Source organism: Buteo buteo, chromosome 9, assembly GCF_964188355.1.
Source record: "Buteo buteo chromosome 9, bButBut1.hap1.1, whole genome shotgun sequence".
Taxonomy (NCBI): domain Eukaryota; kingdom Metazoa; phylum Chordata; class Aves; order Accipitriformes; family Accipitridae; genus Buteo; species Buteo buteo.
In genome coordinates, this window is record NC_134179.1 from 16,449,741 (window position 1) to 16,477,548 (window position 27,808).

The 27,808-nt window shown below is 40.9% G+C and overlaps 1 protein-coding gene across 4 annotated transcripts in view; it reads left to right on the forward strand.

The window, feature by feature from the left end:
- Positions 1-346: 346 nt before the first annotated feature.
- MACROD2 (mono-ADP ribosylhydrolase 2) overlaps positions 347-27,808 on the forward strand; it is a 910,189-nt gene continuing 882,727 nt past the window's right edge. For 3 of the 4 annotated variants that reach the window (XM_075035490.1, XM_075035491.1, XM_075035492.1), the window contains exons 1-3: positions 347-607; positions 5,231-5,347; positions 25,302-25,409. In XM_075035490.1, coding sequence (XP_074891591.1) covers positions 562-607; positions 5,231-5,347; positions 25,302-25,409 — 271 coding nt within the window. In that variant the 5' untranslated portion in view covers positions 347-561. The remainder of the gene's footprint in view (positions 608-5,230; positions 5,348-25,301; positions 25,410-27,808) is intronic. The other variant, XM_075035493.1, reaches the window with a different exon arrangement.

A 27,808-nucleotide genomic window follows, 5' to 3' on the forward strand; every position in this document is an offset into this window, starting at 1 on the left:
GGTTGCAGCGGGCGGGACGGCGACCAGGTGCGGGGGGGGGGGGTGGAACGGCCCGCTCCCGCCTCGTGGGGGCACCGAGAGCGGCGCTGCCGCCGCCGCCGCCACCGCCGCGCAGAGCGGCCACTGTCGCACCCAAGCACTCACCACACCTGCCCGCCCCGGCGGCCCCCCCCCCCAACCCAGCGCCGCCGTCCGCTCCGCCACCGCGCTCGGGCCTCTCCCGGCCGGTACGCGCGCCGGGCTGGGTCCGGCGGCGGCGGCGGGCGGAGGAGGGGGCTGCTGAGCGGCGTCTGCCGGAGCCAACGGGCGGCGGGGAGGAGGGCGGGCGCTGCGGGGGTGTCGGGTTAGAGCGAGGCGTGACCCAGCTGACGGGCGCCGTGCGGAGCCGGGCGGCGGGCGCGCAGCCGAAGCCGGCGGGGAGCGGCGGCAGCAGCAGCAGCAGCAGCAGCAGCCGCCAGCGGCGCGCGGCGTCGGTAGCGGTCGGCTCTGGCGCGGCGTCTCGTCCACCCCCTCGTGAGCCTGGGGAACCTGCAGCTCAAAGCCGCCGCCAGCCACACCACCATGTACCCCGGCAACAAGCGGAAAAAGCTCTGGCGGGAGGAGAAAGGTATTACCGCCCTTCCCGCCTCCCGGTACCGGGCCCGGGCCCGCTTCTCCCGCCTTTACCTCACGTTGAGTCGTGGGGGGAGGGCGGGTAGTGTGTGAGGGGGGTCCCGTCCCCTCAGAGCAGCTGTCGCCTCGCCGGGGGGGTGTCCGGCGGCGCTTCCCGCCGCCTGGGGCTGAGGGACGGGGTGGGGGCGGGGTGCGTGTGTGCGCTGCGTGCTCTCCGCCCTTGCCCCTGAGGTCTCCTACCTGAAACACCCCCAAATCCCGCACACCCGGGGTGCGTCCCTCTGCCGCGTGTGCAGGATTTGGGGGTGTTCCCCGCTCCCCCCCCCCTCGGTTATTGCTGACTAACTTTGCCTGTAAGGAGAGGGGCCTTGGGGCTGAGGGGAGCGAGGGGGGGCGGAGGATAACGGCCCCTCTCCTGAGGGCTTCCCGCCCCTAAGTCACCTTGTGGAAGTCTTTCAGGTCGGAAAGTTCGGCACATAACGTCAAAACGTGCCTTTTCTCATTTTAATGCGCCTGCGTTCCAGGGAAAACGTGGTTTATTGGTATTACTGGTGTAATGCACTTAAGTTTAGCTACTAGCGTTGATCACCCGGGGTGAAATGTTTGGGGTATGGGGGCTCTCAAAGCACATACGCCCCTTGTAGGAAACATGTATTCCTTTTATTTTTTTTTAAGGACCTGCACCCTGTGTAGTCTCAGTTTGTAAAACCCCAACCAAACTCCAAAGCGTGAAAACTGTGGGACAAGCATTTTATGCAGACCTTGCCATTTTGATACTTTATGTTGATCATGTGGAGAGCAACGTAAAAATAAAGAGAAATTTACACAGTGGAAGCATAATATTTACATTGGCTAGGAGGAAACGATTCTTGCCTGGTGGGTTTACAAATAATCTAGAAATATACAAGGAGGAGAGGAAGAACAACAAAAACATATGAGTGGTTTGTATTTTAAGTTTTCTTTCTCTTCTTCCATCACTGCTACGACTGTGTGTGTGTTTCAAGACAAGGAAGCAGAAGACCAGTTCTGAGGATGAGATTAATCCTCTGTCTGTGGCAGAAATCAGATGCACGTTTCTAAGGAAAAATTGTTAAAACACAAATAAACTGATCTCTCTGTAGGTTAGCTGCTCCTGTCAAAGTCTTCTCAAACGAAGTGAGTTTTGTTGCTTACTTTTTTCTTTCAAAAGTGTCTTCCAAAGCATGTTTCTGTAGTTAAGCTGAGGCAACAAATTTCTACCAGATGTTTTAAATTTCTGTTTTCTCCAGGGAAGATACTGTTAAATCTTCTCAGGCATTGCTTATGTGTGATCAATTGTAACTGACTTTCCCTGTGCAAGTCCTTAATGCTGTATGTCGTTACCTTAAAAAAAAAAAAAAAAAATGCTGGTTTTTGTACTGGGGGTAGATGAGGAAAGGTTTCTAGTAGGCTCTGGTGAGTGTTGCCATTACTCCCACTTGTCTCTTCCAGCTCTGCTGTTGTCTGTGTGAATTCATAGCCTGCCTGGCATGTGAACTTGAACCCTTGGTAAGGAAGGTTGAGTGGAGGGCCTGGAGAGTAAGCTTGGAAACCTGACCTGCAGGCACGCTTTTGTTGTCTTAGTTAGCTATGAGGAGGGTGGCCTCCGTCAGTACGGTGATGTTACGAATGCAAACCAGAGCTCACAACTGCTGGTGAGATTTTTTTCTATCCAGGGCAGCATGTTTGTGAGCGCTAGCTGGCCAGAACTCAGTGTCTCTTTGCCTAGTGAGAACAAACAGCATTTGCCAGTCTTCTGCTCCAGTAACTGCTTTCCAGCACCATGCTAATAATGCAGGCCCTGGGTGTTTTGAGTGAGGAGGGCAGAAAAAACTTCCATGTTTGTAGTTGGCATTGCTCTTCAGCTTGTAGCCCTGTGTGACTGTTCTTACCATGTACCTTCTTTACTAGAGAGGAAAACTATAGAAGCCCAACTTCTTTCCTTCCTACAAAGATTGTACATTTTGAAATCAAATCTTTTGTTAGGTTTGCCTTTACCTTTCCCAGGTAATCCTGAACCCCTGTAATGCTGGCTGTGCTTGCTGGTTCTACTCTTCCCAGAAAGTTCTGAGTGCAATTGTTCTCAGCCTTTTATATTCTGAAGAACATTTTTTTTTTAAAAAAGAAAATGCACTGATTGCTAAATATTGAGTTCAAACCCACTGACAATACACTTGCTTTTCTTAATTACTTTCTTGGTAATTAAGGATTGGTCCATGTTCTCCCAGGGAGGATCTTGCTTGAGGACACCTGAAACAGAGTTGCACCAGGACTGGAGTTGATTTCACAGCCTTAGACACAGGACTGGTCTGCCCACAAACTTTCAAAGGCGATTCATAAAGCTACAGGCAGAAAACTGTATTTGCAGCTAAAGCTGTTGGAAGCATTTTCCAGGAGGTTTGTGTATGATTAGAACCCAGTTTAAGTTCTTGCTGCTGACTTGCAAGAGCAAAGTTTTGTAAAACCTTCTTACAGAGAGGAACTTGTGTTTTGAAGGCACAGAATTGGCCCTGTAACCTCTTCAGCAAAAGGCAGTTAAACTTCCTCTGCTTGTCAGTCCCTCAAACCTGACACACACAAGCAAACAGTCTCTCAGGTTTGCCTTTCTGTAGTATGTCTAATGTGCATGTTAAATACTTGGTGGTTTGTATGCTTGAAGATAGTGGAGTTAAGTGCGTTATCTGTTCTGCATAATGGCAATCCTAATCACATTAGCTTTACTTTTGCATTTGTAAATATGCAGTTAAGATACTGAGCCTGAATAATGGGAGAGAAATTTCTTTGCCAACTGAAGAAATCAGTAATACTGTCAAAAATATCAAAATAAACTTATTTTTATAAGGGAACCTGTGCTCAAAACCTGCCTTTGATTATTGGACTGTGCTGATTGCAGCCTGCATAATTAGGAAACTTTATTTTGGAAAAAAAAAAATAAAAAATCCCAAACCCACTGAAAGTGATCTTCTTTTTCTTTCTTTAAAATTTAGATCTGAGAAGCAGTTTCCATGTTCAACTCACTGCTCCTTTAGCTTGAGATGAAAATAATCTTTTCGTGGCCATCTAGTCCTTTATGCCAAAGTCATATAATAAGGGTCTAGTCCTCCCTTACACCCCTAAAAACTCTTGAATTGTCAAAGGGTGTTTATTGCTGATTAATGTGTCAAGAAAAACTATTAGTATGGTAATAGTAGTACAGTGCCATTGGTGAAAACAGATTCAAGAACTTGATTAGTGTGTGGGTGTTGTGATACTCTCTATAGTTTGGGGTTTGTTGTTTTGGTGTTTTTTTTTTTTTTCCTTCCCTTTTGGAAGGGGAAAAGCTCTGCATCCTGTGCTGAGCTAATACTACGCACTGATGGGAAGGGAGAAGATGTGGCTGCAAAAATCGGGTACAGGGTCTTGCTGAAGTGCTGGGGTTTGCAGTGTTGGGTTATTGGGCTGTTTTGTTTTTTCTTATCTTAGAACTTAGTCCATTTATAGCAAGGTCTGAAGAAGAGTGAAGTTGGCAGTAGCCGTCATAATGATACAATCTTCGAGGCTTTGCTTTTCACTAAATGTTTGAAAAAAGATGTGGTAACTTTCTCAGGAGAAAACAACCATCCATATGTGTTTTAGTGTGGTAACCAAGTGTGTCACATTAAAGCTTAAATAAAAATCTCTAAAGCTTAACCCATGCTGCTCACTGTAAACCCACCTTCTGTTTTGCAGCACTTGAAATCCAGCAGATGGAGTTCATGCTGATCCTGGTCTGCTTTGTAGAAACATGTTTAGTCAGTGGATGGCAGTGGGCTTCCCTAACACTTGGGATTATGTTGAACCAAAGTTTGTCAAACTTACATACTTGTGTTACTCCTGGGTACCTAACAGATACCCTAGTATTTTCTACAGCTGCTGATTTTTGGCCCAGAATGGGATTAAATGCCACTGGATGTGTCTAAAGCAAATGACAGCAGTTTTCTCATGCTGAAAATTACATGCAGAACAAAAAACCGAACCAAACAAAAATGCCTTTCTTATCACCCCAGCCATCTAGAAAGTGGCATAATGTTTGCTTTAGTTGTTTTTTTTCTTTTGTCATATAGTAGCACTTTGTTAATTTCATGCCATGCTCCTTGCTTTTACTTGCTGGCATTGGCAAACTTGTTTCAGTAAAAATGTTTTAATTTTGATCTTCCTAACTTTTCTTTTTTTGAAGTTCTGGTTTGCAAATGCAGCATCTACAGAATAGACTTTAATACCTGAAAATTCTCTATAAAACAACAATTCCCTACTTAATAAACTTGCTGTTAGTGCTCTGTTCCTTGAGTTAAAGTGGCAGCAAGAGGCAGAGTAGCGATGTGGGGAGGAAGTCTGGACAGCCACAAGTGCGGTGAAGATGCATTTCTTCTTGCTGAACTGGGATATCCAGAAATAGGTGCATGCAGTTGTTTAGATGCTCCATGTTTAGCTCCTATTACTTGTAACTCATTGAATCATCTGTTCTTGGTTCTCTCAAATGGCATTTAATTGCATCAAGGACACTTAATTGGTCACTACTTGGCTAATATGCAAGAATATATGAAAGCTTACAAAACCTTTTTTATTTCTTTCCCCTAAACAGAGCGTTTGCTGAAGATGACCTTGGAAGAAAGACGCAAAGAGTACTTAAGGGATTATGTTGCACTGAAAAATATTCCAACATGGATGGAAGATTTAAAAAGTAAGAGCGAAAGTGATGGTAAGTGAAACAAGGGAATCTTTTTAAATACAGACCATTCCATTTTTTCAGTCTGAAGTTACTTTCAGGAGGGCCAAGGCTTAGAACCCCTGTTGTTACTAACAGTGGCAGCCTAACATGAGGACAAGAGCACTTTGGGGGCAGGGAGAAGAAATCCCAACACAATTTCTTAAAGCCTCACTGGTGTCCGCTAATTCGGCAAGTAGCCACAGGCAGAGTCATAATAACACTGATACCTTTAAGTGTGTAAAATGGCTATTCTCTGCATAAGTCTTACTTTCCAGATACTCTAGCAGTCAGCCGTGCTTAATGAACTTTGTCGTTGAAACTTAGCAAGCATAATGATATGGGGAATCTGGGCAAAATAGTGTTGTTCTTGTAGGTGGCTGAAAAGCAGAGGGGAAGTGCACAAGTTGTGTTGTTTTCTGAAAATCCAGAAACGGGAGAAGATTGGATTTGAAGCATCTCTTACTTATGGTCCTGCCTGCTTTCTTGGGCTGAGGAATGTCAGCCTGCCTGGATTAACTCCCCTTCTCTTACCCTATGCAGCCTTATCACGGTTATGGTCACCAGTAGAGTTGTCTAAATACTTGCAGTGAAGGCTGACCAAAAATGAGAATCTGATTCACTTGGCGAATTCAGTATTCTGTACGTAATTCTGTAATAGTGCCTTGTTCTTCATCTAGGTCTCTTTCATCCACACAAGTGTGTGGAAGAAGAGGGACTTCTGAGCTGGTTTCCTTTTCCTTTTTTCTTTCTGTGTCTTGTTATCCTACTTGGCTGAAGCTTATGTTTTTTGGAGGAGGATCTAACCGCGAGACCCAAGGTGTTGCCTGCTTCTGCAGATACAGGACTAGTTTTCTGACCCTTTTGTTATTGTTAAGGGCAAATACTGACCTGTGTGGACAGGTATGTGGAGTAATCTTGTGGCTGCAGGTGAACATGGTCTTTATGATAATACTGCAGGTGAGATGAGGCCTGGAACTGATCAGCTGTTTTTAATAAAATGGGAAAGCTGTAACACTTACTTTAGCACAGTCTGGAGGAGCTGACAGATTTGCAAATGCCATTGTCATAAACAACTAATGCTATCATCTACTCCAAAAGGCATCTTTAATGATTTTGAAGTGAAAACATGTCTGAGGTTGCTGAGCTCTTCAATGCTGATGAGTAGTTGTATTACAACAGTACACATTGACCTCTTTCTTCTATTAGAGTAGGTCTTTTATATCTTACAACATCAAGAAGCCTGCCCATCTGGAAAATAAATGCTGCATAAAGATAAAAAAGATTACCTGACTTCTTCAAAGTTCATTTTGGAGGCCTGTGGTATATGGGGATGTGCAGTATATCATGTGGTTTAACTGTGAGACTTTTTATCCATTCTAGCCTAAACTATGTTTTTATTCTAACTACTCTTAGATTCTATATAACATGTTAGAATTCACAGATCTTGTATTACTTGGGCTGCTGAACGTGACAAGGTGTGGATTTATGTTGTGATTGCTGTTACACTTCACATAAGCAAAATGTCAGTGTCTAATATGTGGGTATTGAATCATGGCAGTGGTGAATTTATTTTTTTGTAGCTGCTCTTGCATTCTTTCTGTTAGTACCTAGTACACTGCAAAAAAAATGCTGGAAGGCAAAAGTTGTGCTGAAACACTTCTCTGCTACTTGAAGCTTTTGTTACACAGTACATTCAGGAGAAAATATCCATAGCACTTGTTTTCTTTGATGTATTTGTTGTAAATAAGTCACGTGGAATAGTGAAGTTCTAGAATGTTGAAATGCTTCAACGTTTCAACTGATCAGTACAATTAAAAGAAATATGTATATTAATGTGACTGTTACTGCATCTGTTTCAAACTTTTATTTCCCTTACCTTCAGAGTGGGGTTGATATTTATCAAGAGTGTGTAAGAACTGTCTTTCTGAGCTGAAATACAAAAAAAAAAAATTAGAATTTATGTCGTCTTGCTGATGAGAACTTCTGCTCCATATACTGGGACATACAGAGGGAAACTGGTACAACCTAAACAAGACTCTGGAGAGAGCAGATGAAACCCCAGGTAGTTCTGCTGTTTTCTACAAGTGAAAGGCTACTTCCTGCAGTGACAAACTATAGAGGTCTGAAGGTGGGGGCTGGGAGGGGGGCTGGGGGGGGGGGGGGGGGGGGAGGAGAGAATCCTCTGCATGTTTGACAAGCCAAAACAACAACTGAATGTGGAAAAAATTCTTTATCGTTTTACTTCCAACACTGCATACAGTGAAAAAATGACAGATTGATTAGTAAAGTGTGGAGTGGCTGTTCAGGAAGAGTGAAGAGGAGAAATCAAGAAAGGAACCAAGAACAAATAAAGTGATGCAAGTTCAATCAATCTGCCGCTGTAGTAATAAGCTGTAGGAGAAGGGGAAAGCATCTGGGCTGGTAATAGTCCCTGTAGATACTCAACTGGAGATTAAGGGTGTTCAGTAATGCACAAATTTTTGTACTGACTGTTAGGAAAAATTGTGTGAACAATAGAAAAGCTTTATGGTATCCATTTTTAAATGCGATGACTCACTGGAGGGTGTTAGGAGACTCCAGTTAGGCACATGTTTTTGTTATATGGACGTCTAACAGAAGATTGAGAAGTCTGTGTGCACAACTGCTGAAACTGAAATGACCTAAAAGGTTCATGTTGGGAAGGAACCAACCTGACTGCCATGATATCTCTGCATGCTATTTATTGACAAGTTTGGAGAACATACCTTAGTTTGTGGAGGAAAGTATTTCTGCCTCACCCCTCCTGCACCCTTTGGTATGAAGTTGTGTTCAGAACTAAATTCTGAAGAAAACCAGTAAAGCTTGGAATAAGTTGATATTAAGGTGAATTTTGGTGAGGCTGGAAGCCTTCATAACAGAGGGATGTGTAATGGCGTAAAGGCTTTTGAGGAGTGAAGTTAGGGAATTCTGAATACCAGCTGACAAGGGCTTTGTCGTCTTTTATGGCAGCAAAGCTGTTTGAAAACATTTGGAAGTTGACAGCAGCTGTGTATAGTTTTTGTCTTTGTTTTGCTCTTCTGTGACTAAAAGAAAACCCTATGATTTTTGCAGGACTCCTTGTATGGACATGGTTAGTCATAAGAAATTAAGTTGGTATGTGTTTTGGCATGGAATTTGGTCAATATTTCTGATAGGTTTTGATTTGGGGGGGGGGGGGGTGTATGGAGGGGGCAATGTGGAATTCGGGGATTAAGTCCTGTACCCACTGCTTTGAATTGAGGGAAGCAAGCTGATGTGGGTACATGCATTTCCAAAAGGACTATGTTGTCAACACCCCTGTTTGTTGGATGGGTTTTGGTGTACAACTTGCTAGGCTGCACAAGTGGACCTCAGAGATCAAGTATCGTAACACTATCCCTTTTCCTTCCACTGCTGTTACTAGCAAGTGGCCCTCTTTAATGTCAGAGGGGATGGTAGGAAGGGAAAAAAATTCTTGTTCTTGAAGTAGTTCTGTAAACGTAAGCTTTCTTTGCTTGAACCACATTTATTAAGGAAATGAGGAGCTGTCCACTTCGGAAGCAAAGAATGAGCCTGTCATACAGGGTTGGCTAGCACGTATATACTGTAATCCATCATTCCTCCCACTTCTTATCCTTCAGATACACCAAAGGCAGACACATCTCATCTGTTCTGTTACGTACTTTGAAGTAGAGTTCCTTCCTGACAACATGCGAATAATGGACTTGTTTTCTGAAGCTCTGGAATTTGTATACCTTTATTTCAATGCTATCTATTATATACCACTTTGTTAGGCATTCATGTTGTACAGCAACGGCAGCTTATATTTTGTGATGCTTGGTGAATAAAGTGTCACAACATAGACTAATAACTAGAGTGTTTTTTGAAGTTAAATGCATATATTAGCTTTTTCTTTGGTACACAGTTATTCCCAAAGATGTCTTTACTCTTCAGTGGGGAATGTGAGAGATGACTTCAGAAAACGTTTTCCTGAAAGCTTTTTGAAAAGTTAGGGTCTTGGGAATTCTGTTGTCACTGAGTTTGTATGTCACTGGTAGGAAAAAGTTTTGTCGCATTAACAGGATAATTCAGAAAATGGAATAAATTATATAGTTTAACTCATGGCAGCTGACAGTCCTGCTGACTCTCACAGCCTCTGGGATTCATTGGTATAGCAGGGGTGCCAAGAAAACAGTAAATTCAGGTGATGGTTTAAAGATCTTTGCTAATGGTAAGAACTAGTTTTGATTGGATGAATTTACAAAGGATGGACACAGTAACTGTTGGTTTTTTTTATTTTTGTTTAAGATGAAATGCCATGAAAGGTCTGCAGTCCTTTTTTTTTTTTAAGCAAGTTGAGAAGTATGTTTAGACGTTTTGGCATCCTCTATTTTCTTAATCTGCAATATTTTTAGAAAATTATATGGTTCAACTGTATTCAAATTAATCTACTTTAACACTGAGGGTTTTATGTATAACAATAAGGTTTGGATTTAATAAAACTGTCTTTTGTACTATGAATCTCTAGCTTTCTAAATATTCACGGTGAGTTGACACAAGATTATAGAGACAAAGCATCTAGATGAGCTACTTGAAATGCTTCATCCTAAAAAGAAAATGTGTGGTAATACTGAGCTCAGTTGACCAGCATTTCTTGAGATGGTTAACTAACCACAGGTAATACTGGGTCCTTCAGAGCATCTCCATTTGGCCCTGTTTGATGTGAATATCTGTCCTTCAGGACCAGGAATCAAGGTGATGATCATCAAACAGCCTTTGGAAAGTAATGCCACTGCTAAGCTGCAGTGAAATTAAGCCAGATGTCTACAATTGAGAAATAGCATCTCTTTAAACCATTCATTATTTTCAGTGAGTTATACAGAAAAAGAAATTATGTTCTGCTAGAACATTAAGATTGTCAAAAGTTGCCCGACAAGCAATGAATTGTTTGTAATAGCTACTTGAAACCAATATGCTTCAAGGCTATCCCCCCACCAAAAAACCAAGTCCATCAGCTTGCGTTATCTTTTTTCTTATAGTGACTTTAACAACTGTGTTCAGAACGGATTTCTAGTTGAGTGACAAGGATGAAAGTAAGTCGAGACATCTTAGCTCAGTGTGATCCTTGCTACCTGTCAGTCAAAGAAAACAGTGGTTTTGCTACTGAAACTCTTTGTTTGGTTAAATTCACAGTACAGCAGTTTTTCTGCTAAGTTCACAAAGAAAACCCCAATAACTTGTGTGCCACAGTTCAGGATCTCCTGGTATTAGCTGTGGCCTTGAATGTGATTTCCAGCTTCGCTTAAACTCAGTGCTGTATTTGGTTTTGTCCTTTCTTTTCATATATTGGCATGCTGCTTTGTCACTCACGCTAAAGATTTTATAACAAGGTTTCTTGAAGTCTAGTGTGTTTAAGGGTAGAAAGCTGTGTTATTTAGATGCATGTGGAGATCACTGCTTATTGCTGTGTATAATAGCTGGGGGAGTTCCACTAAAAGACTAACATCTGTGGCTTCTATGAATTGCGTGAAGATCATGGTAATGAAGTATTTTGAATGCTTAGGAAATGATGTGTTTTTTGTGGAAGTGGCTATAAATCTGTTTGCTCATTTCTGTTGCCTGTCCATGTTATACATGTATTAAGGAAGCAGCAAAGGAATTGGAGTGGTACCAACAGCAAGCCATGTTTGCAGCTATTTAGTCTATTCTGAAGGTGTCCAGGAGTTTGCATGCCTGTAGCATAATGCCGAGTGACTTTAAGGCCGAGGTAGTTTGTTTGGCTGCAACAGATATCAAAGGCTGCCAGAGCAATAGGGAGTAACTGGAACCCTGTGTGCTCTGCTTCTCCCAGCCTCTTGGCTGCCCTTTGGGGACCTGTCCTGAACAGATGCAAAGCTGCAGAGTGGTACAAATCTGACCATGTAATCTAGTGACCACACACACCTTTCTGTCTTCCTAAACATACAGCTCAGCTATTCTTTTCCAAAGATAGCCTTGCACAGCACAGAGATGGGAAAAACTCTTCAGGTGCAAGTTTACTTGAGTGTAGACTGAGAAATAACCTTTGGTGGGGTGGGGAAGGGAGGGGTGTTTGTTTTTAGAGGCAAGAATTCCTCTGTAGTTAATGATATCCCTGATACAAGTGGATAAATCAGTGTGTTTAGTATGGTGGGGGAAAAAATCTACAGTAAACAAAAAGAACTAGTATGTATTCACTTGACCTTGTAATTCTCTGGTGAGCTGCATGCATATAATCCTTATAGCATGGATTAGCTGTGAAAGAAATGACGCTTGCATTACAGTTTTCTTTACAATGGTTTTGGGGAAAACATGCCCTTTTTACAAGGGTGTGTAGTGACAGGACAAGGGGTAATGGCTTTAAACTGAAAGAGGATAGATTTAAATTACATGTAAGGAAGCAGTTCTTTACTGTAGGGCTGGTGAGGTGCTGGAACAGGTTGCCCAGAGAGGTTGTGGATGCCCTATCCCTGGCAGTGTTCAAGGCCAGGTTGGATGGGGCTTTGAGCAACCTGGTCTAGTGGAAAGTGTCCCTGCCCATGGCAGGGAGGTTGGAACTAGATGATCTTTAAGGTCCCTTCCAACCCAAACCATTCTGTGATTCTATGAAAAACAAAAAAAATCTTTCTTTTAGCAAGTGAGAGATGATTATTGAAAAGCAAAAAATCAGCTCTGTTTATATAAAGAACACATCATCCAGTATGGCTAATACTCTCTCTAAGAAGGTAAATCACTTGTCTTTGATGTAATTAAGATGATGACTTCTTTTTAAGCTGCTGTTCCATGATTTTTTTTTTAACAAGTTAACTTACACACAGTGTTAAGATTATACAGGTCCTTGATAGAGTTATCATTTTGTGGCCCTTTTGCATGCAGCTGAGAGAACCCTCTTATCTCCAGTGGCAGCCAGCTCCTCGAGGGGCAAGACCTAACTGTAGGAAGGGATGCTGCTCTCAACAATAGATTAGTATCCTTATTGAAGCTTCACAAGCTCTTAATGTGTTTTAGGGAGTAACAGGTGGAGATGCAAAGGCAAGTTAAGCATGTCTTTGCCAGAAAGAATATTTCTAATGTTTAAGTGCTGGTGACGTGAATCTTGACCAGATTAATAACTCCCAAGCTTCTGTCCCATGCAATATGAGAAACGATAGGGGTTTTTTTGTAGCTACTGAACATCACTGTGCACTGAAATTTTGCACAGAGATCCCTAAGGAAGTACTAACCAGAGTTAGAAAGTCCAGATGATGCAGTGTGCTGTTGAGCTGGTAGGCTCATTCAGAGTGTGAGGAAGGATGGCTTTAGCAGTAGTGATGCTTTGTGTAAGTCGGTATTTGCTGTTCCTCAGAAACTGTTGAGAAAGTGTAATGTGTCTTAAGTTCCAGCCTGGAGTTTTTCAGTGGCTGACTTGTCTCATATTCAAGACTACTAAGGGAAAGAAGAAGAGTAACTTTTTGAGTGAGATAGTTTAATATATGTGGGGGAAAAGTAATAGGTTATACATATCGGTGTCCAGTAATTTGTGTTTATATAGATATATCTGTCTTCTCTCCTTTGATTATTTTTTTTCCCTCCTGCTTTTTGTCCATAAAGGAGGAGTTCCTTTTGAGCATGGGGGATTGCAAGATCAAATCCCCAAATTAATTTCTTGCTCTACAAAGACAGTTTCAGTAAGTCAGCTAGCTTTGCTCAATATGGTAGCTTGGCTAAAGCCCTAATCTCTAATTTATGATGGATTATGGCATATGTCCTGACAGTCTTGTGCAGACAGATGTGAGCCAATGTGCCAGCCTGACTAGAAGCCATGTGTCTATGATTAGGTTGAGGCCAAGATCAAACTGTGAAATTGTACCCCTGCATGGCTTACTAGTGTAGACCTTTTGCCATGTTGACTGGCTACATGACTTCGGATTTCTTCAATTCAAGGGTAGGTGGAAAAAGCTGATGTCCTCCTGCAGAAAACTGGGAGCCTCTTTTGATGAGACAGTAAGAGACTGGTATGGCTTGTCTTAATTCACTGTACCTTAGATGTCACAGACATTTATGAAGGTGCTGAACTATTGCTTCAACTAGGATTTGCTGCCTGGAGCTAATAATAATTAGTGATCACACAGACTAGGCCTGTCAACTGTTGCTCTCTGCATGTGGGAGGCTTGTATCAAGTCTGAAAGTTCACCACCACATAAGGATACTGGTTTAACTCTCTTGGTAAGGTATGGGGATCACTGATGCAGGTGAAGCTCACAGAGCTCTCTGTTTGGATCATATTAACCAACTTTCATGCATAGCTGCGTTTGCTTCATGCACAATTAAACACTTGATTATACATGTGTAAAAAACCCAATCACTGGAAACCAGATAAGCTTGGTTCCCCTTTTTCAGTTCACTAGAGCTGAACTGCTCACCATGTAGAAATGTCTCTAACAAACCAAGTAATATCCAAATAAGTTGTTGTAGTACTTCCTATGTGAAGTGATATGTGGCCCTCTCTATGAGAGGACATCTAGCTGATGTGCTGTTGGAAAATCTGGTTGACACAGAATTCCTCAGCCCTGTAGGTAGTGCTGCATACAGACGTGTTTGTTACGATGCACAGAAAATGTTCTTCTGTGCTGAAGAGAGGGCTTAATGATCCAGTTTAAATATAAACTTCTGTTTTGCACTGCTTTAAAAATCATTGAAATTACAATTTTATGTATGACTCCACTTCACTAAGAAATATTTCTTATTTAAGTGAAGGGAGGAAGAAGGGGAAGCATGCTGTTTGTGCAGAGAAAAGGTACTGAGACCAGACTTGCAGCTGTTGTGTGTTGGCTTGGCATGTTTGCCTAAGTGTGTGTTACAAGGGCCTTTACCAAAGCTTCCAGATGTCTTTTTTTTATAGAGAGGATGCTACAGAATCTTGCAAAATTAAACCTCTCAGCCTTGTGTTGCTATAGCCAATACATTTATTTCTGAAAGTGGAAGTAGTTCTCTACATGCAGCTTTGCACTAATAGCATCTCTAGGAATTCATGATCAAACACTGAGTTAGAAAAGACTGCTCTACAGTTTATGAAAGGGATCCTGTCCAAAAGACTTGGTCCACCTATACTGCGGATAGGAAGAAAGTGTAGAACTGGTTGCACACGTGTCTTGCTTTAAAACATTTACCTGCTTTATCCTGCCCTTTGCTTTTTTGCAGAGGCTTGTTTATGCAAATATGGGCCTTTTTGATTCTCTCTTTGGAACTGATGTGTAGTCTTTAAAGGTTTTGTAACTTACTTGTTTTTCATTTGCTGCACAAATACAACTTGAAGTTCAACATGCATTGGATTTATTTCTATATGCTTAATGTCATCTTTTCTGTATGAATAAGGTACTCTTCAAAAAGACACTGCTCTCATACAAACATATTGTGTGTTGCAGTGCTGTCCTTTTGTGGGAATACTTGATGAATCTACATCAACTAAAAGCTATCTCCAGACTTCAAGTAACTGTCACTGAGGGTATGGATCAGTTACCTTTAAAGAAAAAGGAGAGTTCCATTTTTTTTTTCCCCTTGCTGCATTGCTACTGGAGTTCTTACAGGAGAAGGTTTGTAAGTGTTTTGCAAATAAGTAAATCCGGACAGAATAAGCAGCGCACACCAATGTATGCCTATATTGACTTAAGGGCTTTGAGGTTCGGTGTGTCCTTTTTTCCAGGTAGACATGCAGAAGAAGATAAAGCTGTATCTTTCTCCTAACTGCTAGTGAGTTTGTAACTGCTTGTGAGTTTGTATTACTTTCTATTTTTCAAGTCCTTTAAGCAAGTATGACTCACAACACTAACGGGTCTTGGTAGAGTCCTCTTCAAATACTGAAGATTTTCTTCTGTACCTTGCTGTTTGGATAGAAGCCCTATTGTTTCTTAGGGTAGTAAATTACATGTGATATCTTGGGGAGTAGGGGAGGGGAAAGCTACAAGGTAAGCATTACCCACCAAGCCTAATGTCTTCATGTGGAAAACATTATCTTTTGTACTTGCATAAAAACTAACTTATCTGTCCCGTGGTACTAGAAAACTAAAGTTCCTGTTCCCATCTGGTAAGCAGTTGTCACTATCTCATGCAGAGAGGTTCTTGAAAGACAATGCCATGAAATATTTGCTGGCAGTTTCACAGAAGTTTTATAGTTGCTGGTAGTAACTTCTTATTTCCAAGCTCCACAGTAAGTCCTACAAAAGGCTGTAATGCTCAACTAGAGGAGTTGTTGCTTAGCAATGGTGTAGGGAATTCAAAGCAGCAGAGCATGTAGAGTAAAAATTGTCTGACTGCTTAGTAAGCTAATGAATGAAACCTAATGAATCTGTGGTTTCCCACTATAAACTTATTTTAATTTTGCTTGATACTGTATGTGCTGTTCACACCTATTAAAAACGGGCTTTTACTTCTTGGTAAATAAAATAGATGCTGCTGAAGACCAAACACCTGGTTGCTTGTGAAAAGGCTTTTTTTTTTCAAGCCAGTTTCTAAAGCTGAGTGAAGGAATACTGTGCTGCTAGTGTAAATTTTGGATGAAGGTTCGTGATTATCCCAGGAGGTACTAGATTGATTTGAACATACCAGAAATAGCTGTATGAATGCTGTGACATTACCAAGACACAACTCTTGTAGTGAAGGTGATCTGCTTTGTCTTTGAAGGAATCTAGTGAAGTAGCATCACCTGTAGTCTTCTAGCTTTATTGGAAAGGATCAACATATTTCTGTGAGGCAATGAACAGTGGTCTAAAGGAGTGCAATATGTTTTTCCTCTTAATTTCTATACTTCCATTGTTAATCACAAGCTCTCTGTAGTAGAGGGAGGTTATAAAGTAGGAATTGAGTTGGAGATCATGCAGTGTAGTTCTTGCCTCCATGTGACCTTGGCTGACCGTTTAATGTTGCTTCAGTACAACTCACCCTGCCATTCTGGAAGAAGGATTTGTGTTTTGAAATTCTTGGTATCCCTCCGATTGAGGTACTGATAATCAGGCTTGGGCAAGAAGTTAGTAAATATGCTATCCAACAGCATTTTTATTCCAATATATTGTCACAAATTCTTGAATTCCTCTGAAAGCTCACATTAAAAAAAAGGAAAGCCAAGCCTCAACCAAACCAGACAGTGATTGAATGAGTTTCTTCAAATGCACACAGCAGAGCTCCTTCTGGGTCACAGCTCAACCAGCAGCCATTCCTATGGACCCTAAATCATGAAATCTTGAGCCAGCAGAAGCAAGCATAGCGACCGTAGCAGCTGGATGCTGACTCTCCAAGTAAACACACAATACCCTAGGGCCTCAGCCTACTTATGTCATGTCTTTGCTGTCACTATGCATGCCGCTGAAGTGAGAAGACTTTGATTTATGAATTGACAATTGTGTGTCCCTGCAGACCAGGTTGCATCACAAATAAGAATCGAGAATGTATGCCTCTTCTTGTTCTTCTTTGTTATTACTGTTTTCTCAAACTTGGGTTTTCGGTACTTTTGCACTCCATACCAAGTCTTCCCTCATTTTACAAAAACTTCAGAAAAAGGGCAAGTTTCTCCATTCTCTCTCCTTCCTCTTCTCCAAGACTTAAAGGGTTTTTTTACCTCTAGATTTTGTTTTTGGGGGACATACAGAGCTGTGTGGGATAGACTGAGGAAAAAATTGGGACTTAACACTGTAAGGACTATGCAAGACCTGTGTAGCACAAGAATAATTGCATTTTGCATGGGGTTGTGTGGGTTGTTAGGACTGACTACCTATTTTTTATCAATTCTCATTGTACACCATGGCTCTTCCATGGCTCCAATTCAGTCGTGCAGCTGAAAAGTAGAGGCTTATTTACAGCCCTGTTTGTGGGCTGCTGATAGCCATATCACTACATTTATCTGGGGCCAAGTGTGTTAGTTTTGGGCTTTTTGCAGTAGCTTTAGGGGAGTGTGCTATACACTGTTGAACTCGATTATGATGGGGTTTATTGGATGTGGGCTCCTCAGTTAACCACTGGACATCAAGTGATGCTTACTTCCTCAGATGGTGATGTTTCATACCTCCTGAAAAACTGTGAATGGGAGATACCATGGCCTCCTGACCTGGAAGATGCAGCAGAGTTCAACATCAGCAAATTTGTCAATGGTACAAAAGTGGGAAGTGTAGTTGATGCACTAGATGAGCCACAAAGATGATGAATGAACTGGAGCATCTCTTCTGCAAGGGAAGGCTGGGGTTTAGCCTGAAGAAAAGATGCCATCTGATCAATATTTATAAATATATGATGGCAGAGTGTAAAGAAGATGGCTCCAGACTCTTCTCAGCTGTACACAGTGACAGGACAAGGGGCAATGGGGACAAGTTGAAAGCAAGGAAATGCTTTCTGAGCATAAGAAAAGAAACCCACTCGCTTACTGTGAGGGTGGCTGAACACTGGAATACGTTGCTCAGAGACATCATGGAGTCTCAGTCTTTGGAGATACTCAAAATCCAGCTGGGACAGGGTCCTGGACAACTTGCTCTGGGTGACCCTGATTTGAGTGGGGAAGTTAGACTTAACAATCTCTAGAGGTCCCACCCAACCTCATCCATTCTGTCATTCAGGGTGTTTGTATGCCTCACAAGCTTCATACTTGGCTATAGTCCTTGGTTAATCCAATTATGCCACTTTGTAATTAGCTGAAACAGAGCATATTGGCAGAGTGTGCAGCCAGGGAGAAGGTGTTGGTGTTCATCATCAAGTGCCTTTGACTTGTGTATTGTGCTGCATTTTTGGCTAGGTAGAAAGTGGTTTGTCTGCAACAGATGTTTCTTCCTTGTGCTCAGGTTCTGATCTCGTTTAAGTCCAAGAATTGACAGAACAAATCTGTACTACAAATCTGAAGTACTGGAGCGCATCTGTGAATGCTTTCCCCCGGTGATGGAACATATGGAAATAATGCTTATCTTGATTTAGATAAGCAATTGCTTTTCCTGTACAATCATCCACGGTTAGTAGGAGTAGAAGCAGGCACATAATATAGCGGATCTTACAATGTGTCTTTTCTAGCTTATGCAGAAATAAATGGAATGGAAAGCTGTGTTACATGTGAGGTTAGTAATTGCTAATAGTTTGTCATTTTTAATCTGTACAAGACACTAGTAAAAACAAATCATTAAAAAAAAAAAGGCACTGAAGGGAAGAGTGCAGAGTATGTAGCAGAATGATTGCTGCACATTTCCCTGTGGTCAGATGCACTTTTAAAGCTTGCTCAACTTCATTGTTTTTTCAGTAGCCCAAAAAAGTGGAGCAGTGTCCCAGTCCAGCCTTTGCTGAGGATTCTCCTAGGAGTGGAAGGGCTGGCTCTTGTCCGGGGTCGATGTTGGGACTCCTGTGCCTTGCTCGGGTTCTTTTCCCAGTGCTGTTTCCAGATCATGTTACAGACTGCTGCTGCAGAAGCCTTCCTTGTGGGGATACACTTTTCTACTAGTAGCTGTTGTAGCAAGGATGAGATAATGGGCAGACCTACTTATTTTTACCTTGAAATTAATTTACTTCCTTCAGCTGTGAATTCTAAAGCTGAGTATAAATTATGAACGTCTCCCATTTTCAGTGTTGTTTCTTGCAATTCAGTCTGTTACTCTTATTTTTATGAACTAGAGGAAAAAGACATCATTGTCTGACTTGTTAAACAAAATTTCATTTTAATAATGCAAGCCTGTGACCCTAGCTGCTGTAAATCCTTTTCAGTTGTTCTTTGATTTCTTCTCTTACCTGCTTTTGCTCATGGGGTGCCAAGAGCCTTTTTCTTTGCTATAGGTATTGCTTTATACTATTGGGCTTTAATAACTACTTTTACTACTTCGTGTGTGCTCTATGCTTTCATTATCAAATAGATTTAAAATTAAAATGTATTTTTTAACAGAAGCTCTTCCAGCTGTAGGTTTTTCTCCTCCCTTTGGTTGCAAGCTCTTTGGCATTGCTGTAAGGATTTTTGTAATTGGGTGTCTGAGATCTCTTTCAAAAATTAAGATGCTTTAAAGTGTACTAGACTTTAAAATCTTGGATATTTTGGCAGTGATTGAGTTTCAGAGTTGATTTTACAGTGATGTTAGCTTTGTGCCATCCTTTTCCAATGCACCGGCTGAGCATATTCAGGCCCTTTATGGGGGCTCCCTCTAGTGAGCTGTTTTGAACGTCCTTTTTCCTCTTGGTTCTGAAGAATTTCACACGTTTTCTTACCAAGTGCCCTTTTTTTCACTAAATCTAATGCGTTTTTCTGCACACGTGTAAGCTGTAAAGGTCCTTTTCCTTTGGTGCGAGTTGGAAGGAGTTCTAAGTAAAGCTGAGGGATAGGACTGCCTATTGGCTGTATTTGGTGTTAAGACCTCAGCTGATCAATTTTGTCATACTTCAGGCTGTGGCTCTGTGGACTCATAGATGTTGGGAGCATGATTAAAGGCTCAAAGGGTATGACCTAGGAGGAAAAGCTAAAGGAAGTTGGGTTGTATAGATAGAGGGATAGAAGATGATGGAGTGGATCTGTAGGGAAAAAATGGTGGTGGGACATAAATTTTCAACTGTTGATAGTGAAGATTTTCAACTCTAATGTATTCCTGAGGCTGGGGCAAAGGGGTGAAGAGGAGGACCTAGGGCATTTGTGGTGTCTCCACTGTTGTGTGTCTTTAAAAAACAGCCTAAACAAAACAGATTTTGGGAAGGATGTAACAGGATCAACTCTATCCTTCCTGCATGTGGGTGCAAAGATGATTTAGTGACCATTGACTTCACTTCCTAATAGGAGCTACGGTAAACTTGTTAGCAATACTAAAGTTAAAAAAAAAAGCTGTCTTTTTTGCTTTATTTCTGTATTAGATATTTTTCAGTATATTGCTACATTTCCCTAGCAGATGTTGTTTCTTGATATTTTTTTTTCTTCTGTCAAAATCTGTCAAAATCACCCAAGAGAAGGGATGGATAAGATGTGAATGAGGGCTAGGTAGGCAGAGGAGAAAAGTTTGAATTTTTTAGGTTAGAAAAGTGGCAGAGAGGCTGAGTAGGCACTTGGGAAAAAAATCAAAACTTAAGTCTTATGAATTGCTTTCATGTTTGGTGTTTTCTTAGGGTTCTGTTAGGGCCTCACCTGCTTGTGAATATGCAGATTTTTGATGTGCATGTGGGGTTGCTTTATACTTCAGTGTCTCACTTGGCAAATTTAATTTTATTTCTTTCAAATGAATAGATTTGAACTGACTGTAGTTATGCCTATAGTCATTTTACTATAGAGTTTCTATTGTGCTGTGAATGGAATTTAGAAAGGCATTTCAAAAGTTTGTGGATATTCCATTTACCCTCCTCCTCTAATAGTTTTCTTTGTGTGCCAATTAATTCTTCGAATTCATCTGAACCTGAAAGCTCTAAATGGTTTTGAAACTACCTGTATGGGAGATCATGGCTTTACTGCTGGTTTTAGCCCAAGGTCTTGAATTAATTAGGACCCTTTATTCCAGAGGCAGGGCTGGCATTAACTGATCCTGGGAAGTTGTCAGGGATGAAGACTCTGGGATTGCACTGTCTCAGAAATTAGATAGCTAGATGTTACATGAACATACCTTGTAAAATTCACATTAAACAAAAGAAAACAGTTTATTTGCTTTTGACATGCACATATGATTGTATTGAAATATGTGAAATGTTAATGTGCTTGAACTGCAGTTTGAGTCCATTCATAATCCTCACTGTTGACACAATCTACATAACTGTTCGCACAACTGTTGAGATTAGGGAAGAAAAATGACTAATGAAATTCATTGTGTGAGAGTTGGGAATGAGTGAAGATGGCCAAACTAATGCTGATTATCACTGCTTTGTGAGAGCTCCCCATGGGTTTTGGTTTTGCGTGTTTGTGGGGTGTGGGTGTTTTTTTTAAGAACCGTCTCCCAGTAAAAGCTGTATTTTTACTTTTTCAGTGGAGATGGACATGGGGTAGAAGCTGGGGACAGAGTGATACTCGGGAGGGAAGGAGAACACCAGAAACAATCTTCCCAGGGGTACACAAGGATAAAACCCGAAATAAAGCAGAAGCTATTGCTCATATTTAACACTGCCACAATTCTATTTTGACAGCTATTTTAGCATTTTACTAACCATGGCTTGTTTAAAACCGGTGATCTAAAGGCATCCAGACTTTGTGCACAGGTGCTTGCTACCTGTTCAGTTTTGCTTCTGAGCCAGGAGAGCTGTGGTGATGAAGGAGATGGGAGCAGTTCTTCCAGCAGGGAGGGAGCCTTCCTTCCTAGGCAGTCTTCACTGCCCAGCTGGATGATCTTAAAAATCTTCTAGTGCCTCTTAAATTTTACTGTAGCTATGCTGGGATTCCTGTGGAGGTACTTCAGAAAATTCAGTCTCCCTTATTCTGCTTGCTTCTTTGTACTGAGAACTTATCATATTCACAGCCACAGACTAAACAAAATATTTGCTTGTCTTGGAGCCTGTGATGCCTCCATCTAAAACTGAGATGGACTTTGTCATAACCTTGATGTAGTGTGGGTTTAGTTGGTGCGGATTTTTGTTTGGTTGTTTTTTTTAGGACTGGAATATACCTGAATTTTCCTGGCTTTCCAACTGTTCTGCCTTCTAAGGTGCCTTCTGGACAACCCATATGGAGACAGACTCGAAAGTTTGATTTGCTTGGCAAGCAGGCTTTCTTATCTTTAAAAACTTAGGCCTTTCAGTCTAAGGACTCAACTCCTGTTTTGTATCTTGTATTCAATAGTAGGTTACATACCAACCACTTCAGAGGATTTATTTCTTGAGCATGTATGTAAAGCTGTCTCATTAATGAGAGCAAGAAATATTCTCATTGCGCTACATGTGCAAGGTAAACCTGTCATTGCTAGGATTTTATTAATGTGCTAGTATGTACACATGGTGTGTGTCCTTTGTGAAATACATAATACCCTGGAATTGCTGGTTTGTCCTTGCTGAGTTATGGTACCATGAATTACAGCATAATACCTACAGCATTTGAGTTTCTTGGGTGTATTTGAGGACTTACCGTACTTGTTCCCAGACCTGAGATTTATCATTACTTTAGGAAGACACTTTGAAGTAAATGACTGCAGTTTTTTTTAATCTGAGAAGCAGTCAAAAATGTGTGTGGTGAAGGAAGAGATGGGAGACAAAGGTGGGAAGCGAGTTATTTGTCATGGCCAGGAATAACTTCACTGTCCCTGCCAAGATGACTAAATTGACTAAAGGAGAAGAAAATATCCCAAATCAGGTATCCGTTTTGACTTTGTTAGGAAATGTTGTCTGCCAGACCCAGAGATCTAAGAGATGGCAAAAGAAAAACGGTTGTCCCTCCTACAACTATTTGTGTGATATTGGGATTACTTTTGTAATTAGCAGCATATTAGTAGACTTGTTGAGTCTCTTTGACTGTGGACGAGACTTGGCTCTCTATGACTTCTGTCAGTGTTGAGCATCCTTCTGTAACAACCAGAACGAAATAAAGTGCAAGCTCAAATCCTCTGTTAAATTAGACTTTTATTGAAAGAAATGAGGGTGATCTATCAAAGATGTACAAGGCAGCATATGCTTTTACTGCTGAACTGTATTAAAGACAGTGGTGATCAGGGCTCTTCCAAGAACTGTGGGGCAGGTAAGGGGCTTGTTGAAGAGGATGTGGTAGACCATATAGGAGTGGTGTGTGTTTTGGTTGGGGTTTTTGGTCTCTTCTTCCCCGCCCCCCCCCCCCCCCCCCCCCCCCCCAATGAGGCAGTGACTTTATTAATGCTTTTCTGTGAGGAAGGAGTCTCAGGAGAACCACACTCAAATATATTCAGTACTTGCAAAGAGTAAGAACTAGAGGCAAACTTGTTAAGGCTGTGGAGGATGGAAATTTGGGAGGCAGTGCCAGTGTGTGCAACATCGTGTTGTGTGTCACCCTACAGAGTTAGATGACCTTACTGGTGAATTGACCAAGGGACATGTCTGCTTTCCCTCGGACTCAGAAATTAGTGGTAATGAGAATTAGTTTTTTTATTGTGTGGTATCTGTTGTCTTCATGGTTCTTCCTGGTGGATTTTTTTTGGTATTTGTTTTTGTATCGTATTCGCACAAATACTGTAGTGTCCAAGCTGTACTCTCTATTTAAATTTAAATGGTTTTAGTTTGAAGAATTCAGTGTGTTTTGATTTGATGTTAGGTAGTGTTGCAGTAACTTGGGCAGAAGGGGGAGGGGGAGGATGATGGTATCTGGTTTAAATTTGGCAGAGCTCCAGTAGGATGCTCACTGGGGAGGGATGGGGAAAACAACTGTCCTACTTGCTGGGAGAATGCAGTTAACATGAAAGCAGATAATAAATTAGGCTCTAAATCGGTCACAGAGGCTGATTTTTATTTTAACACAACTCGACAGCTAACTGCAATGGTTATCTTCTGTGGAAAAATGGATGAACAGTATGACTTTTAGGTTAGAGTGATACAAGGTTCTTATTATGATAATAGAAACTGGCTATCTTTCCACAGAAACACTCTTTGCTTTGGTTAAGGCACTGAGGGTGATCTGGTGGCAATGGAATAGTAGCTTTAGGAGCCACATACAGAAACTGAACTCCTGAATATGCACACTTGGATACAAGACTACCTTTATGCTAGTGTTATGTCATAGTGGCAACATATCTTTTGCTGGAGCATGTGATAGCTGATTTAAAGTAGAACTGAGGGAGACTAGTTATTTTGGAGTGGTTGAGATAAACGATGATTTCTGATACCAGTCATTTGTGCTGAATTAGAAGAGCAAGATCTAAAATAAATGCAACTTTCTTATTTCTACTTGTGGTTGCTTGTAATGCTGACAAATTTGAGCAGGTATACTTGAATTGCTGGATATTGATTAAAATGAAGGTCAATGTAAATACTAAAGGGCCAAATTTGTTTGGACTGTTTCTACGTTCTCGCTAAATCTTCGCTTGAGATTTTTTTACTTACAAATAAATGTCACTTGTTCTGAAGATTGGGAACTGTTTCCCATTTAAATTGTCACCTTAGCAATTCAGTTCTATTTCTGGCCAATATGTAAGCTCAAGCCTCTTGAGATGCTTGGCTTGTGTTGGAAAAAATTGATTAAAAAAAAATAAATTAGTTAAGCAGTCTTTTTTTTTCTCTCCTTAGTTCTTTGCTAATGATGTGGATGTCTAATAGAGCAAGACTAGGTTAAGCTTTTGGCCAATAAGTGTTTGTAGAAGTGATTGGGGTAACTGAACTGTTATATAGGTTGAGTATGATGCAAATGAAGTGAATTGGTGATGCAGAAATTAAGAGTTTAGCAGAATAAGGGACCTATTTTAACATTGTTTAGTAACAAGTCTTTTGAAAGCTAATGTATGTTGTCTTCACACCCCCTTCTAGTTGAGCAATTTCAGGTAGCAAAGCCAAGTTTATATTTGCTGGTGTTTTCGGGTTTTTCTTCTTCCTACTACCTGCTGCCAGGGCTAGTTCTGAATTTTGGGGCTGTTGGCAAATGGTGTGCTTGCATGTTGTTGTGCGCATTCGGAATAATTCTGGGTTGGGTAAATTATTGCTTCAGTAGGAGGATTATCTTAACTAATTCTTCATATTTTTTTTTTTGTAACTTGCAGTCTTGTGGTTACCAAAGAAAATTCTTTAATGGATCTAGCTCCAAAAAATGTGTGTATTTATACAGTTTTTTAATCAAATGGTATGTGGGCAAGGAATCAGCGCTTCGCAGTAGCTTGTATTTGACAAAAAAGAAAAAGAAAGGCATGTAGTGTGTTTTAGGGAAATGCTGGTATCTTCGTGGGTTACCGGTGCCCTCTCGAGGCAAAACTGAAAGATGCTGCAGTCTGACAGCAGTAGTGTAACTGGAACTGCTGATGCCTGCTCTGGACTTGTAAATAGAGATCTTAGACTGGTGTTTGTAACCAGGTTTTACTGCTTTCTTGCTTTGTAGGTGAAAACACTAAAGAAGATCTGCAAGGGAAGAAAAGTCTGAGTGAGAAAGTTTCTCTCTATAGAGGTGACATTACACTGCTTGAGGTTGATGCCATCGTTAATGCTGGTAGGTGGTTAAATATTTTATATTGTTATGCCTTCAAAATCCTTTATAGTGCCATGTAACGAGTTTGAACTTTGAAAAGTTGCATAAAATTGGTATGTCCTGTGGAAATCTTTTGGAAACAACATATTTTTTCCCCAACTTTTCTATATTGCCTATGTTCATCCTGTGTGCCTTTACTGTGACAAGGATTATTGTGAAACTTTAATAGCATGGTCACCAAGAAAAGAATAATGATCTTGTATCCATCTTTTGACGTAACTTGAGTAGCTGAGACTTCACACTTGACATCGTAGAAGGCTGAATTTTGACACTAAGCTACTGCAGTACATTCCAGTCTGTTTTTATAAATCAAGCCATTTGTGGCCTAGGTAATGTGAAAAGCTCAACAATAAGCTGATAGGAAAACTGAATTTCTGTTTTATGTGGCTTGAATATTTGCTTTCTTGTAGAGAGATTGTATCTTTCAGTTTTTTGGCTGTGACCTACAGAGTTCTAAATAGTATCATAGAATAGGTTGGAAGGGACCTTTAAAGGTCAACTAGTCCAACCCTCCCTGCAATGAGCAGGGACATCTTCAACTAGATCAGGGCGCTCAGAGCCCCGTCCAACCTGACCTTAAATGTTTCCAGGGATGGGATTAGTTTTAGTACCTCTTCTCGCTTAGTGACCATGTCTCCATGTATGCAACTGAGGTGAAGAAGTGCACGTAGCATCCTCTTGTGACAGAAGAGGAGGGGGAAATGCCTATGTAATTTCATTGTGCATTGGGTTATAATAAGCTAATTTGACTTGCTGGGAAAGACTATGGGAAGATTTCCCCCCTGCACACATGCCCCAGCCAAATCTTGCCTGCACTCCCCACCCTGAAAAGAGTATGTTTTGTGTGTCTTGAGGCTGGAAATCTTTTACGCCCCTAGTATTTGGCTAGTGTTGTCCTTAACTGTTAGGAGTATTGATTCATTTTCAAGAACTAATTTTTGGTATTAGTCATTTTTTGGAAGGAAACATACTGCAGTATCTTCTCTGTGGTGGAATAAAGTGCAGAGATTCCCAAGGCTGTGTTGGCCAAAATGAAAAAGCTGTGTGGAGATACTGGCTCACATCTGTAAAGAGTACAGAAATAGTTGCTCATACAGTGTAGAAGTTGGTGAACAGACTCTCTTGGTTTTGTGGAGTACAGGTAGAATCCAGTTATCTCAAAATGCTTTTTTGAACTCCAGTAAGTGATGAGGATGGTATTTCCATGCAGAAGTTTTTTAATTAAAAATCTTCTGGTTTACTGATGTACAAAAGCCTTTCCAAATTACAGACAAACAAACAATATAGTAGCATCCATGTAGTAACATGAACCTCTCCTCACTGTGTTGGCAAAGCCTCTGAAGCTTTAATCTTATTTTTTTTTCCCCCTGATTCTTTGAAGATGACATTTCCAGTAGTGCTCTTGCTGACTTCCTGACTTTATTACTCTACAGTAAGTCAATATTAGCATACTTCTCTTGATTTATATTTAGATTCTCTTTGTTCCTAGGTCTCCCTTGAATTACAGGCTGGAACGGTTGCAGGTTAGCTTCAGAATGGGAATACTTTGCTTTTCTTGATTTAAAGGGGTTTTCTCCCTTTCTCTTGAAATGTCCAAAAACCTATATCTCAGGCTGTCAATGACACTATCTACTTGTAAACTTGCCTGCCATCCTGGTAAGGAATGCATCTATCAGAGTAAGATAAAAAATAAAACCCAATTAAAATCAACACATATTAATGTGTAATTTTGAGGAAAGGATTAAAGATCACTCAAAACCACCCAGTAAAACTGAGGTTCCAAGACCTAAAGAGGGACATAAGACTCTTCAAGTATCTAAAAGGCTATTTGGCAAAAAGAAAGAAGTTGTTTCTACTGATGTCTTTTGTAGGTAAGTTAAAGAGGAGTTGGATTTGGCCTTCATGAGAGATTCAGATTAGATGTTGGCAAAACTACTTATAGGAAGAGACAGCGATACTCTGTGATATCAGGCTGATGTGTAGCAGCAGTCCTAGGTCAGGACATTGGTATGGGTCAGTTTTTGAGATTCTTCTAGCCAATTTCTTCTCTAATATTTTATAGTTCCTGAACTGCATAATGTATTAACTACTATAAATTGCTAATATGCTTAGATTAAAATACTAACCTATAGTTACCTTGACAAATCAAATATTCTTTATATGTCAATGCAGTAATTAAATTTTAAGTGTAAGCCTTTGATTTGTTCATGGTTTCAGTGTTACTTTTTCTTTTGAAGTTAAACCTTTTAAACTTATTGTGGAGGATAGCTGGAAAGCTAAATGAGGAGGATGTTTTGGTTCAAGTACTATATTATTTATGCAAAAAATCCAGTTGCTGCACCGAGATTTTTTTTTTTAAA